The 14,371-nt window shown below is 59.1% G+C and overlaps 1 protein-coding gene across 1 annotated transcript in view; it reads left to right on the top strand.

Moving 5' to 3' along the window:
* The window catches only part of LOC104061484 (ubiquitin-like modifier-activating enzyme 1), a 50,974-nt gene that overhangs the window by 8,079 nt on the left and 28,524 nt on the right, over window positions 1-14,371 (top strand). The window contains 8 exon segments of the mRNA XM_054052249.1: window positions 2,392-2,498; window positions 2,613-2,670; window positions 2,672-2,704; window positions 3,747-3,879; window positions 4,789-4,886; window positions 5,701-5,847; window positions 9,747-9,902; window positions 12,076-12,186. Coding sequence (XP_053908224.1) covers window positions 2,392-2,498; window positions 2,613-2,670; window positions 2,672-2,704; window positions 3,747-3,879; window positions 4,789-4,886; window positions 5,701-5,847; window positions 9,747-9,902; window positions 12,076-12,186 — 843 coding nt within the window.

Raw genomic sequence — 14,371 nt, 5'->3', positions numbered from 1 at the left:
GTGTTCGTCTCCATCGCCAACGTCTGGAGGGGTTCTTCAACATCTGGAGGGGTTCTTCAACGTCTGGAGGGGGTTCTCAACATCTGGAGGGGGTTCTTTAACATCTGGAGGGGGTTCTCAGTCCGCTCTGGATGTCCTGGAATGGGTTTGGGCCTCTTGGATCCACCTGGAGCTCAGGTGTTTGTCTCCATCGCCAACGTCTGGGGGGTTCTTTAACATCTGGAGGGGTTCTTTAACATCTGGAGGGGGTCCCCAATGTCTGGAGGGATTCTCAACATCTGGAGGGGGTCCTCAGTCCGCTCTGGAGGTCCTGGAATGGGTTTGGGCCTCTTGGATCCACCTGGAGCTCAGGTGTTTGTCTCCATCGCCAACATCTGGAGGGGTTCTTCAACATCTGGAGGGGGTCCCCAACATCTGGAGGGGGTTCTTTAACGTCTGGAGGGGGTTCTTTAACATCTGGAGGGGGTTCTTCAACATCTGGAGGGGGTTCTCAGTCCGGTCTGGAGGTCCCGGAATGGGTTTGGGCCTCTTGGATCCACCTGGAGCTCAGGTGTTCGTCTCCATCGCCAACATCTGGAGGGGGTCCCCAACATCTGGAGGGGTTCTTTAACGTCTGGAGGGGGTTCTTCAACGTCTGGAGGGGGTTCTTCAAAGTCTGGAGGGAGTTCTTCAACATCTGGAGGGGGTTCTTTAATGTCTGGAGGGGTTCTTCAACATCTGGAGGGGGTTCTTCGACATCTGGAGGGGGTTCTTCGACGTCTGGAGGGGTTCTTCAACGTCTGGGAGGGGTTCTTCAACGTCTGGAGGGGGTTCTCAACATCTGGAGGGGTTCTTCAACGTCTGGAGGGGGTTCTTCAACGTCTGGAGGGAGTTCTTCAACATCTGGAGGGGGTTCTTCAACATCTGGAGGGGGTTCTTCAACGTCTGGAGGGGTTCTTCAACATCTGGAGGGGGTTCTCAGTCCGGTCTGGATGTCCTGGAATGGGTTTGGGCCTCTTGGAGCTCCGGCGTCCGTCTCCATTGCCACCATTGGGAGAGGGTCCCCAGCATCTGGAGGGGGTTCTTCAACATCTGGAGGGGGTTCTTCCACATCTGGAGGGGGTTCTTAACGTCTGGAGGGGGTTCTTCAACATCTGGAGGGGGTCCCCAGTCCAGTCTGGTCATGGTTGGATGATGGTCAATGGCTGATGGTTGATGGATGGATGATGGATGGACAATGGATGGATGGATGACGGTCGATGGATGGATAATGGTCAATAGATGACGGACGATGGTCGATGGATGGACGATGGACAATGGGTGAGCGATGATCAATGGTTGATTGATGGTCAACGATGGATGATCAATGGATGATGGTTGATCAATGGTCGATGGATGGACAATGGTTGATCAATGGTCGATGGATGGACAATGGTTGATCAATGGTCGATGGATGGACGATGGATGATGGACAATGGATGATCGATGATCAATGGTTGATTGATGGTCAACGATGGATGAGATGGATGATGGTTGATCAATGGTCGATGGATGATGGACAATGGATGGACGAGGGTTGATCGATGGTCGATGGACGATGGTTGATCAATGGTCGATGGATGGACGATGGTTGATCAGTGGTTGATGGATGGACGATGGATGATGGACAATGGATGATCGATGATCAATGGTTGATTGATGGTCAACGATGGATGATGGATGGATGATGGTTGATCAAAGGTCGATGGATGATGGACAATGGATGGACGAGGGTTGATCGATGGTCGATGGACGATGGTTGATCAATGGTCGATGGATGGACGATGGTTGATCGATGGACGATGGTTGATCGATGGTCGATGGATGGACGATGGTTGATCGATGGTCAATGGATGGATGATGGACAATGGATGATGGACAATGGATGATCGATGATCAGTGGTTGATTGATGGTCAAACGGATGGATGATCAATGGATGATGGTTGATCAATGGTTGATGGATGGACAATGGTTGATCAGCGGTCGATGGATGGACGATGGACAATGGTTGATGGATGGACGATGGTTGATGGTTGATCAATGGTCGATGGATGGTCAATGGATGGATGATGGACGATGGACAATGGATGGACAATGGTCGATGGATGATCAATGGTTGATGGATGATTGATGGTCGATGGATGGACAATGGTTGATCAATGGTTGATGGAAGGACTATGGTCGATGGTTGATGGATGGACGATGGTTGATGGTTGATGGTCGATGGTTGATCAATGGTCGATGGATGGTTGATGGTTGATCAATGGACAATGGATGGATGATGGACGATGGTCGATGGATGGTCGATGGCCGACGGCGGGTGTGGTGGCGTCTCTGTGGTGGAAGGTGACGGCGCTCGGTTGTCCCCACAGGTGGTGGTCCTCACCAACTCTCCGCTGGAGGAGCAGCTCTGGGTGGGCGACTTCTGCCACAGCCGCGGCATCAAACTGGTGGTGGCCGACACGCGGGGGCTCTTCGGGTGAGGAGGAGGCGCCGGTGCCACCGCGAGGACCTCCGTGAGGACCTCCCGGGGGTTGGGGGGACCTTCACATCTTCTGAGCCCCCCAAAAACCCCCTTTCCACCCCCCCACAGGCAGCTCTTCTGCGACTTTGGGGACGATCTGGTGGTGACGGACCCCAACGGGGAACAAACCGCTCAGCGCCATGGTGTCCATGGTGACCAAGGTACCGCCCCCGGGGAACCCCAGGAGATCCCAACCCATGAGGAACCCCAACCCAGAGGGGATCCCAACCCAGAGATGATCCCAAGGAGGTCCCAACCCATGAGGAACCTCAACCCAGAGGGGATCCCAACCCAGAGATGACCCCAAGGAGGTCCCAACCCGTGAGGAACCTCAACCCAGAGGGGATCCCAACCCAGAGGTGATCCCAAGGAGGTCCCAACCCATGAGGAACCCCAACCCAGAGGGGATCCAAAGGAGGTCCCAACCCATGGGAACCCCAACCCAGAGATGATCCCAACCCAGAGATGACCCCAAGGAGGTCCCAACCCATGAGGAACCCAACCCAGAGGTGATCCCAACCCAGAGGGGATCCAAGGAGATCCCAACCCAGAGGTGGTCCCAACCCAGAGGGGATCCCCAACCCAGAGGTGATCCAAAGGAGATCCCAACCCGAGATGACCCCCAGGAGGTCCCAACCCAGAGATGATCCCAACCCAGAGATGATCCAAAAGAGACCCCAACCCAGAGATGATCCAAAGGAGATCCCAACCCAGAGATGACCCCCAGGAGGTCCCAACCCATGAGGAACCTCAACCCAGAAATGATCCCAACCCAGAGGTGATCCCAAAGAGGTCCCAACCCAGAGATAATCCCAACCCAGAGGGGATCCAAAGGAGACCCCAACCCAGAGGTGACCCCAACCCAGAGATGATCCAAAGGAGGTCCCAACCCAGAGGTGATCCCAACCCAGAGATGACCCCCAGGAGGTCCCAACCCGTGAGGAACCCCAACCCAGAGGTGATCCCAACCCAGAGGTGATCCAAAGGAGATCCCAACCCAGAGATGACCCCAGGAGGTCCCAACCCAGAGGTGATCCCAACCCAGAGGTGACCCCAACCCAGAGGTGACCCCAGCCCGGAGATGACCCCCAGGAGGTCCCAGCCCGGCGATGCTGCGCGGGGGGGGTTGTGCGGAGCCGTGCTGGGGTCCCGGGTGGGGGTGGTGTCCGTGGGTGGTGTCCGACGGCGGCGGTGTCCGCGCAGGGCTGCCCGGGGGAGGTGACGTGCCTGGACGAGGCGCGGCACGGCTTCGAGAGCGGAGACTTCGTCACCTTCACGGAGGTGGAGGGCATGGAGGAACTCAACAGCTGCGGCCCCGTCCAGATCCGAGTCCTCGGTGAGGGGCTGCACAGGGACTGGGAGGGGCTGGGAATGGACTGGGAGGGGCTGGGGGGGACTGGGGGGCACTGGGAGGGACTGGGAAGGGACTCGGAGGGACTGGAAAGGGACTGCAGGGCACTGGAAAGGGACTGGGGGGAACTGGGAAGGGACTGGGGGGCACTGGAAAGGGACTGCGGAGGGACCGGGGGGAACTGGGAGGCACTGGGAATGGACTGGGGGCCACTGGGAGGCACTGGAGGGGGCACTGGGAGGGACTGGAGGCACTGGGGGGGGACTGGGAATGGACTGGAAGGGACTGGGGGGAACTGGGAGGGACTGGGAATGCACTGGGAGGGACTGGAAAGGGACTGGGGAAGGACTGGGGGCACTGGGAGGGACTGGGAATGCACTGGGGGGAACTGGGAAGGGACTGGGGGGGACTGGGAGTGACTGGGAATGGACTGGGAGGGACTGGGAATGGACTGGAAGGGACTGGGAGTGATTGGGAATGGACTGGGAGTGACTGGGAATGGACTGGGAGGGACTGGGAATGGACTGGGTGGGACTGGGAGTGATTGGGAATGGACTGGGTGGGACTGGGAATGGACTGGAAGGGACTGGGAGTGATTGGGAATGGACTGGGTGGGACTGGGAATGGACTGGGAGGGACTGGGAATGGACTGGGAGGGACTGGGAATGGACTGGGAGTGACTGGGTGGGACTGGGAGGGACTGGGAATGCACTAGGAGGGACTGGGGGGAACTGGGAATGGACTGGGAGGGACTGGGAATGGACCGGGGGGAACTGGGAGGCACTGGGAATGGACTGGGGGCCACTGGGAGGCACTGGAGGGGGCACTGGGAGGGACTGGAAGGGGACTGGGAGGCACTGGTGTGTACTGGTGTGCACTGGTGGGGCCGCGCAGGGCCGTACACGTTCAGCATTGGGGACACGAGCGGTTTCGGGGACTACGTGAGAGGGGGAATCGTCACCCAAGTGAAGATGCCCCAACACATCCGCTTCGTGAGTGCCACTGGGAGCACTGGGAGGGACTGGGAGGGACTGGGAGCGGACGGGGAGGGACTGGGAGGGACTGGGAGGCACTGGGAGGGGACTGGGAGGGACTGGGAGGGGATTGGGAGGAACTGGGAGGGACTTGGACAGGATTGGGAGGCACTGGGAAGGACTGGGAGCACTGGGAGAGAGCGGGAGGTAACTGGGAGCACTGGTTTGAGGGACTGGGAGCACTGGGAAGTGACTGGGAGGGAAGTGGGAAGCTCTGGGGGGTTTGTGACTGGTCTGTACTGGTTCCTACTGGTCTGTAGTGGTTTGTACCAGTCCATACTGGCTCCTACTGGTCTGTAGTGGTTCCTACTGGTCCATAGTAGTTCTTACCGGTCTTTACTGGTTGATACTGGTCTGTACTGGTTCCTACTGGTCCATACTGGCTCATACTGGTCCATACTGGTTCCTACTGGTCCGTAGTGGCTTCCTACCAGTTCATACTGGCTCATACTGGTCCGTAGTGGTTCCTACTGGTCCATAGTGGTTCCCACCGGTCTATACTGGCTTATACTGGTCCTTACTGGTCCACATTGGTTCCTACTGGTCCATAGTGGTTCCTACTGGTCCATACTGGCTCCTACTGGTCCATAGTGGTTCCTACTGGTCCGTACTGGTTCCTACTGTGGTTCCCACTGGTCCATACTGGTTCCTACTGGTCCATACTGGCTCATACTGGTCCACATTGGTTCCTACTGGTCCATAGTGGTTCCTACCGGTCCATACTGGCTCTTACTGGTCCGTACTGGTTCCCACTGGTGCGTCCCGGTTGCAGGCGCGGCTGCGGGAGGCGCTGCAGGACCCGCAGACGGTGGTGACGGATTTCGGGAAGGCGCAGCGGCCGCGGGTGCTGCACCGCGGTTGGCAGGGGCTGCACCGCTTCCTCCAGCTCCACGGGCGGCCCCCGCGCCCCCGCCACCAGGTACCGCCCCCAACATGGCCGACGGGTGGGGGAGAGGGGGAGAGGGGGGCAAGATGGCCGACAACAGGGGGCACGGGGGCAAGATGGCCGCCAACAGGGGCAATATGGCCGCCCACAGGGGCAATATGGCCGCCCACAGGGGCAATATGGCCGCCCAGAGGTTGTACTGGGGCAATATGGCCACCAACAAGGGGGTATTGGGGCAATATGGCCGCCCACAGGGGGCATTGGGCAATATGGCTGCCAACAGGGGCAATATGGCTGCCGACAGGGGGCATTGGGGCAATATGGCCGCCAACAGGGGCAATATGGCTGCCAACAAGGGGTATTGGGGCAATATGGCTGCCAACAGGGGCAATATGGCCGCCAACAAGGGGTATTGGGGCAATATGGCTGCCAACAGGGGCAATATGGCCGCCAACAAGGGGTATTGGGGCAATATGGCCGCCCCAAGGGGCAATATGGCCGCCGACAGGGGGTATTGGGGCAATATGGCCGCCAACAGGGGGCACTGGGGCAATATGGCCGCCGGGTGGGGATATGGGGACACTGGGACTGAGGCAATATGGCCGCCAACAAGAGGACATGGAGATACTGAGGCAATATGGCTGCCGACAGGGGACATGGGGACACTGGACAATATGGCTGCCGACAGGGAGACTGGGACTGAGGCAATATGGCTGCCGGGTGGGGGACATGGGGAGACTTGGATTGGGGCAATATGGCTGCCCACGGGGGCAATATGGCTGCCGACAGGGGGCACAGGGGCAATATGGCTGCCAACAAGGGGGTATTGGGGCAATATGGCCGCCCACAGGGGCAATATGGCCGCCCAGAGGTTGTACTGGGACAATATGGCCACCAACAAGGGGGGTATTGGGGCAATATGGCCGCCCACAGGGGGCATTGGGGCAATATGGCTGCCAACAGGGGCAATATGGCTGCCGACAGGGGGTATTGGGGCAATATGGCCGCCAACAGGGGCAATATGGCTGCCGACAGGGGGTATTGGGGCAATATGGCCGCCAACAGGGGCAATATGGCTGCCGACAGGGGGTATTGGGGCAATATGGCCGCCCCAAGGGGCAATATGGCTGCCAACAGGGGGCATTGGGGCAATATGGCCGCCCCAAGGGGCAATATGGCTGCCAACAGGGGGTATTGGGGCAATATGGCCGCCCCAAGGGGCAATATGGCTGCCAACAGGGGGCATTGGGGCAATATGGCCGCCCCAAGGGGCAATATGGCTGCCGACAGGGGGCATTGGGGCAATATGGCCGCCGGGTGGGGATATGGGGACACTGGGACTGAGGCAATATGGCCGCCAACAAGAGGACATAGAGATACTGAGGCAATATGGCTGCCGACAGGGGACATGGGGACACTGGGACAATATGGCTGCCAACAGGGAGACTGGGACTGAGGCAATATGGCCGCCAGGTGGGGACATGGGGAGACTTGGATTGGGGCAATATGGCTGCCGACAGGGGGCACAGGGCAATATGGCTGCCAACAAGGGGGTATTGGGGCAATATGGCCGCCCACAGGGGCAATATGGCCGCCCACAGGGTGTATTGGGGCAATATGGCCGCCAACAAGGGGCATTGGGGCAATATGGCTGCCAACAGGGGCAATATGGCCGCCAACAGGGGGCATTGGGGCAATATGGCCGCCCCCAGGGGCAATATGGCTGCCGACAGGGGCACTGGGGCAATATGGCCGCCCCCAGGGGCAATATGGCTGCCAACAGGGGGCATTGGGGCAATATGGCCACCCCCAGGGGCAATATGGCCGCCGACAGGGGGCATTGGGGCAATATGGCTGCCAACAGGGGGCATTGGGGCAATATGGCCACCAACAGGGGGCATTGGGGCAATATGGCCACCAACAGGGGGGCATTGGGGCAATATGGCCGCCCCCAGGGGCAATATGGCCGCCAACAGGGGCAATATGGCCGCCCCCAGGGGGTATTGGGGCAATATGGCCACCCAATAGTGTCCCATTATCCCTTGGGGCCCTGGTGGCCACCAGGCTCTGGGCAACATGGCCGCCCATCATGGCCGCCATCACCCTTTGGGGCCATAGTGGCCACCAGGGCCCCATCCATGGTGGTCCCATCACCCTTTGGGGCTGTGGTGGCCACCAAATGGTGGTCTATGGTGGTCCCACCACCCTTTTGGGCCCTGGTGGCCACCAGACGGTGGTCTATGGTGGTCCCATCACCCTTTTGAGCCCTGGTGGCCACCAGATGATGGTCTATGGTGGTCCCACCACCCTTTGGGCCTCAATCCATGGTGGTCCCACCACCCTTTGGGGCTGTGGTGGCCACCAAATGGTGGTCTATGGTGGTCCCACCACCCTTTGGGCCCTGGTGGCCACCAAACGGTGGTCTATGGTGGTCCCACCACCCTTTGGGCCTCCATCCATGGTGGTCCCACCACCCTTTTGGGCCCTGGTGGCCACCAGACGGTGGTCCATGGTGGTCCCATCACCCTTTTGAGCCCTGGTGGCCACCAGATGGTGGTCCATGGTGGTCCCATCACCCTTTGGGGCTCTGGTGGCCACCAAATGGTGGTCTATGGTGGTCCCATCACCCTTTGGGGCCCTGGTGGCCACCAGATGGTGGTCTATGGTGGTCCCACCACCCTTTTGGGCCCTGGTGGCCACCAAATGGCGGTCTATGGTGGTCCCACCACCCTTTTGGGCCCTGGTGGCCACCAGATGGTGATCTATGGTGGTCCCACCACCCTTTTGAGCCCTGGTGGCCACCAGATGGTGGTCTATGGTGGTCCCACCACCCTTTTGAGCCCTGGTGGCCACCAGATGGTGGTCTATGGTGGTCCCATCACCCTTTTGAGCCCTGGTGGCCACCAGATGATGGTCCATGATGGTCCCACCACCCTTTTGGGCCCTGGTGGCCACCAGATGGTGGTCTATGGTGGTCCCACCACCCTTTTGGGCCCTGGTGGCCACCAGATGGTGGTCTATGGTGGTCCCATCACCCTTTGAGCCCTGGTGGCCACCAGACGGTGGTCTATGGTGGTCCCATCACCCTTTTGAGCCCTGGTGGCCACCAGACGGTGGTCTATGGTGGTCCCACCACCCTTTGGGCCCCATCCATGGTGGTCCCATCACCCTTTTGAGCCCTGGTGGCCACCAGATGGTGGTCTATGGTGGTCCCACCACCCTTTGAGCTCTGGTGGCCACCAAATGGTGGTCTATGGTGGTCCCACCACCCTTTGGGCCTCAATCCATGGTGGTCCCACCACCCTTTGGGGCGGTGGTGGCCACCAGATGGTGGTCTATGGTGGTCCCATCACCCTTTGAGCCCTGGTGGCCACCAAATGGTGGTCTATGGTGGTCCCATCACCCTTTGAGCCCCAATCCATGGTGGTCCCATCACCCTTTTCGGCCCTGATGGCCACCAAACGGTGGTCTATGGTGGTCCCACCACCCTTTGGGCCCTGGTGGCCACCAAACGGTGCTCTATGGTGGTCCCACCACCCTTTTGGGCCCTGGTGGCCACCAAATGGTGGTCTATGGTGGTCCCATCACCCTTTGAGCCCTGGTGGCCACCAAATGGTGGTCTATGGTGGTCCCACCACCCTTTTGGGCCCTGGTGGCCACCAGACGGTGGTCTATGGTGGTCCCATCACCCTTTGGGGCTGTGGTGGCCACCAGACGGTGGTCTATGGTGGTCCCATCACCCTTTTGAGCCCTGGTGGCCACCAGATGATGGTCTATGGTGGTCCCACCACCCTTTGGGCCTCAATCCATGGTGGTCCCACCACCCTTTTGGGCCCTGGTGGCCACCAGATGGTGGTCTATGGTGGTTCCATCACCCTTGAGCCCTGGTGGCCACCAGACGGTGGTCGGTGGCCAACGGCGGTTGTGCGCAGGGGGACGCGGCCGAGGTGGTGGCGCTGTCGCGAGCGGTGGCTCCGGGGGAGGACCTCGACGAGGAGCTCCTGCGGGAATTGGCCTTCGAGGCCACCGGAGATCTGGCGCCCGTCAACGCCTTCATCGGCGGCGTCGCCGCGCAGGAGGTCATGAAGGTACCGCCCAACGGGGACATCGGGGGACATCAGGGGGACATCTTGACCATCGAGGTCCCTTCTTGGGCAACGTGGTCCCACCTGGACATGGAGGTCCACCATGGCCTTCAAGGTTCCTTCTTGGTCCCATCTGGACATGGGGGTCCACCTCGACCTTCAAGGTTCCTTCTTGGTCAGTTTGGTCCCACCTGGACATGGAGGTCCACCATGACCTTCAAGGTTCCTTCTTGGTCAGTTTGGTCCCACCTGGATATGGGGGTCCACCATGACCATGGAGGTTCCTTCTTGGTCAACGTGGTCCCATCTGGACATGGAGGTCCACCATGACCATGGAGGTTCCTTCTTGGGCAGCTTGGGTCCACATGGACGTCAGGGGCCACCTCGACCTTCAAGGTTCCTTCTTGGTCCACCTGGACATGGAGGTCCACCATGACCATGGAGGTTCCTTCTTGGTCAGCGTGGTCCCATCTGGACATCGGGGGCCATCTTGAGCGTTGAGGTTCCTTCTTGGCCAACTTGGGGTCCTGGTGGTCCTGATTTGGCCCTGGTGGCCATGATTTGGTCCTGGCTTGGTCACTGGTGGCCCTGATTTGGCCCTGATTTGGCTCCAGTGGCCCTGATTTGGTCCTTGGTGGCCCTGATCTGTCCTGATGGTCCTGATTTGGCCCTGATTTGGTGCCCTGGTGGTCCTGATTTGGTCCTTTTGGCCCTCATGGTCCTTATTTGGCCCTGATTTGGTCCTTGGTGGCCCTGATGTGGCCCCTTTGGCCCTGATTTGGTCCTTTTGGCCCTGGTGGTCCTGATTTGGCCCTGATTTGGCCCTGGTGGCCCTGATTTGGTCCTTGGTGGCCCTGATTTGGCCCCAGTGACTTTGATTTGGCCCTGATTTGGTCCCTGATGGTCCTTATTTGGCCCTGATTTGGCCCTGGTGGCCCTGATTTGGTCCCTGGTGGCCCTGATTTGGCCCTGGTGGCCATGATTTGGTCCCTGGTGGCCCTGATTTGGTCCCTGGTGGCCCTGATTTGGCCCTGGTGGCCCTGATTTGGTCCCTGGTGGCCCTGATTTGGCCCTGGTGGCCCTGATTTGGTCCCTGGTGGCCCTGATTTGGTCCCTGGTGGCCCTGATTTGGCCCTGGTGGCCCTGATTTGGTCCCTGGTGGCCCTGATTTGGCCCTGGTGGCCCTGATTTGGTCCCTGGTGGCCCTGATTTGGTCCTACTTTGACCTTGGTGGCCCTCATTTGACCCTGATTTGGCCCCGGTGGCCCTGATTTGGCTATGATTTGGCCCCAGTGATTTTGATTTGGCCCTGATTTGGTCCCTTTGGCCCTGATGGTCCTTATTTGGCCCTGATTTGGCCCCAGTGATCCTGATTTGGTCCCTGATGGCCCTGATTTGGTCCCTGATGGTCCTGATTTGGCCCTGATTTGGTCCTTGGTGGCCCTGATTTGGCCCTGATTTGGTCCCTGGTGGCCCTGATTTGGTCCCTGGTGGCCCTGATTTGGCCCTGGTGGCCCTGATTTGATCCTTGGTGGTCCTGATTTGGCCCCAGTGATCCTGATTTGACCCTCATGTGGTCCTTGGTGGCCCTGATTTGGGCCCTGGTGGCCCTGATTTGGCCCTGATTTGGTCCCTGATGGTCCTGATTTGGTCCGTGGTGGTCCTGATTTGGCCCCGTCGGTCCTGATTTGACCCTGATTTGGTCCCTGGTGGCCATGATTTGGTCCCCAGTGGTCCTGATTTGGCCCCGGTGGTCCTGATTTGGCCCTGATTTGGCCCTGGTGGTTCTGATTTGGCCCTAATGTGGCCCTGATTTGGCCCTGATTTGGCCCTGGTGGTTCTGATTTGGCCCTAATGTGGCCCTGATTTGGCCCTGGTTTGGCCTTGGAGGCCCTGATTTGGTCCTTGGTGGTCCTGATTTGGCCCTGATTTGGTCCCGGTGGTTCTGATTTGGCCCTAATGTGGCCCTGGTTTGGCCCCAGTGATCCTGATTTGGCCCCGGTGGCCCTGGTTTGGCCCTGATTTGGCCTTGGAGGCCCTGATTTGGTCCCTGGTGGCCCTGATTTGGCCCTGGTGGCCCTGATTTGGTCCTTTTGGCCCCGGTGGCCCTCATTTGTCCCTCATTTGGCCCTGGTGGTCCTGATTTGTCCCTGGTTTGTCCCCGGTGTCCCCCCAGGCGGTGTCGGGGAAGTTCACCCCCATTACGCAGTGGCTCTACTTTGACGCTCTCGAGTGTCTTCCGGAGGAGAACAAAGAGACCCTTCTGACCGAAGAGCAGTGCCGACCGGTGAGGACCACGGCGCGGGGCCTCCTTGGGGTCACCCGGGGTCGGGGTCTCCTTGGGGTCACCCGGGGGTCGGGGTCTCCTTGGGGTCACCCAGGGCTTGGGGTCTCCTTGGGGTCACCCGGGGGTCGGGGTCTCCTTGGGGTCACCCGGGGGTCGGGGTCTCCTTGGGGTCACCCAGGGGTTGGGGTCTCCTTGGGGTCACCCAGGGGTTGGGGTCTCCTTGGGGTCACCAGGGGGTGGGGGTCTCCTTGGGGTCACCCAGGGGTTGGGGTCTCCTTGGGGTCACCCTGGGGTCGGGGTCTCCTTGGGGTCACCCAGGGGTCGGGGTCTCCTTGGGGTCACCCGGGGGTCGGGGTCTCCTTGGGGTCACCCAGGGCTTGGGGTCTCCTTGGGGTCACCCGGGGGTCGGGGTCTCCTTGGGGTCACCCAGGGGTTGGGGTCTCCTTGGGGTCACCCAGGGGTTGGGGTCTCCTATGGGTTGGGGTCTCCTTGAGGTCATCCATGAGTTGATATCTCCTATGGGTTGAGATCCTCTTGAGGTCACTCATGGGTTGGGATCTCCTTGAGGTCATCCATGAGTTGGTTTCTCCTGGGTTGGTTTCTCCTATGGGTTTGGATCTTCTTGAGGTCACCCATGGGTTGAGATCTCCTATGGGTTGGGGTCTCCTATGGGTTGGGATCCTCTTGAGGTCACCCATGGGTTGAGATCTCCTATGGATTGGGATCTCCTTGAGGTCACTCATGGGTTGGGATCTCCTATGGGTTGGGATCTTCTTGAGGTCATCCATGGGTTGGGATCTCCTATGGGTTGGGATCTCCTTGAGGTCTTCTATGGGTTGGGATCTCCTTGAGGTCTTCTATGGGTTGGGATCTCCTTTGGGTTGAGATCCTCTTGAGGTCTTCTATGGGTTGGGATCTCCTATGGGTTGGGGTCTCCTATGGGTTGGGATCCTCTTGAGGTCACCCATGGGTTGAGATCTCCTATGGGTTTGGATCTCCTTGAGGTCACTCATGGTTTGGGATCTTCTTGAGGTCTTCTCTGGGTTCGTTTCTCCTATGGGTTGGGACCTCCTTGAGGTCACTCATGGTTTGGGATCTTCTTGAGGTCTTCTATGGGTTGGGATCTCCTATGGGTTTGGATCTCCTATGGGTTGGGATCTCCTTGAGGTCACCCATGGGTTGGGGTCTCCTATGGGTTGGGGTCTCCTTGAGGTCACCCATGGGTTGGGGTCTCCTATGGGTTGGGATCCTCTTGAGGTCACCCATGGGTTGGGATCTCCTATGGGTTGGGGTCTCCTTGAGGTCACCCATGGGTTGGGGTCTCCTATGGGTTGGGATCCTCTTGAGGTCACCCATGGGTTGGGATCTCCTATGGATTGGGATCCTCTTGAGGTCACCCATGGGTTGATATCTCCTATGGGTTTGGGTCTCCTTGAGGTCACCCATGGGTTGGGGTCTCCTATGGGTTGAGATCCTCTTGAGGTCACTCATGGGTTGGGGTCTCCTTGAGGTCACCCATGGGTTGGGATCTCCTATGGGTTGGGATCCTCTTGAGGTCACCCATGGGTTGGGATCTCCTATGGGTTTGGATCTCCTTGAGGTCACTCATGGGTTGAGATCTCCTATGGGTTGGGATCTCCTTGAGGTCATCCATGAGTTGGTTTCTCCTGGGTTGGTTTCTCCTATGGGTTTGGATCTCCTTGAGGTCACCCACGGGTTGGGGTCTCCTATGGGTTTGGATCTCCTTGAGGTCACCCACGGGTTGGGGTCTCCTATGGGTTGGGGTCTCCTTGAGGTCACCCATGGGTTGATATCTCCTATGGGTTGAGATCCTCTTGAGGTCACTCATGGGTTGGTTTCTCCTCTGGGTTGGGACCTCCATGAGTTGGCACCTCCTTGAGGTCCATCCATGGCATCCACCACCATCATGAGGTCCCTCATGGTCTCCACCTCGTGGTGGCTCTGATGGTGACTCCGGTGGTTGATGTTCCTCATGGTGGCCCCAATGGTTGATGTTCCTCATGGTGACCCCAATGGTTGATGTTCCTCATGGTGGCCCCAATGGTTGATGTTCCTCATGGTGACCCCAATGGTTGATGTTCCTCATGGTGACCCCAATGGTCGATGTTCCTCACGGTGGCCCCGATGGTGACTGTGATGGTCCCGGTGGTGGCCCCGGTGGTTG

Source organism: Cuculus canorus, chromosome 32, assembly GCF_017976375.1.
Source record: "Cuculus canorus isolate bCucCan1 chromosome 32, bCucCan1.pri, whole genome shotgun sequence".
In the NCBI taxonomy this organism is placed as follows: domain Eukaryota; kingdom Metazoa; phylum Chordata; class Aves; order Cuculiformes; family Cuculidae; genus Cuculus; species Cuculus canorus.
The sequence above is the reverse complement of the archived record's forward strand: the minus strand, read 5'-3'. Positions and strand labels throughout refer to the sequence as shown.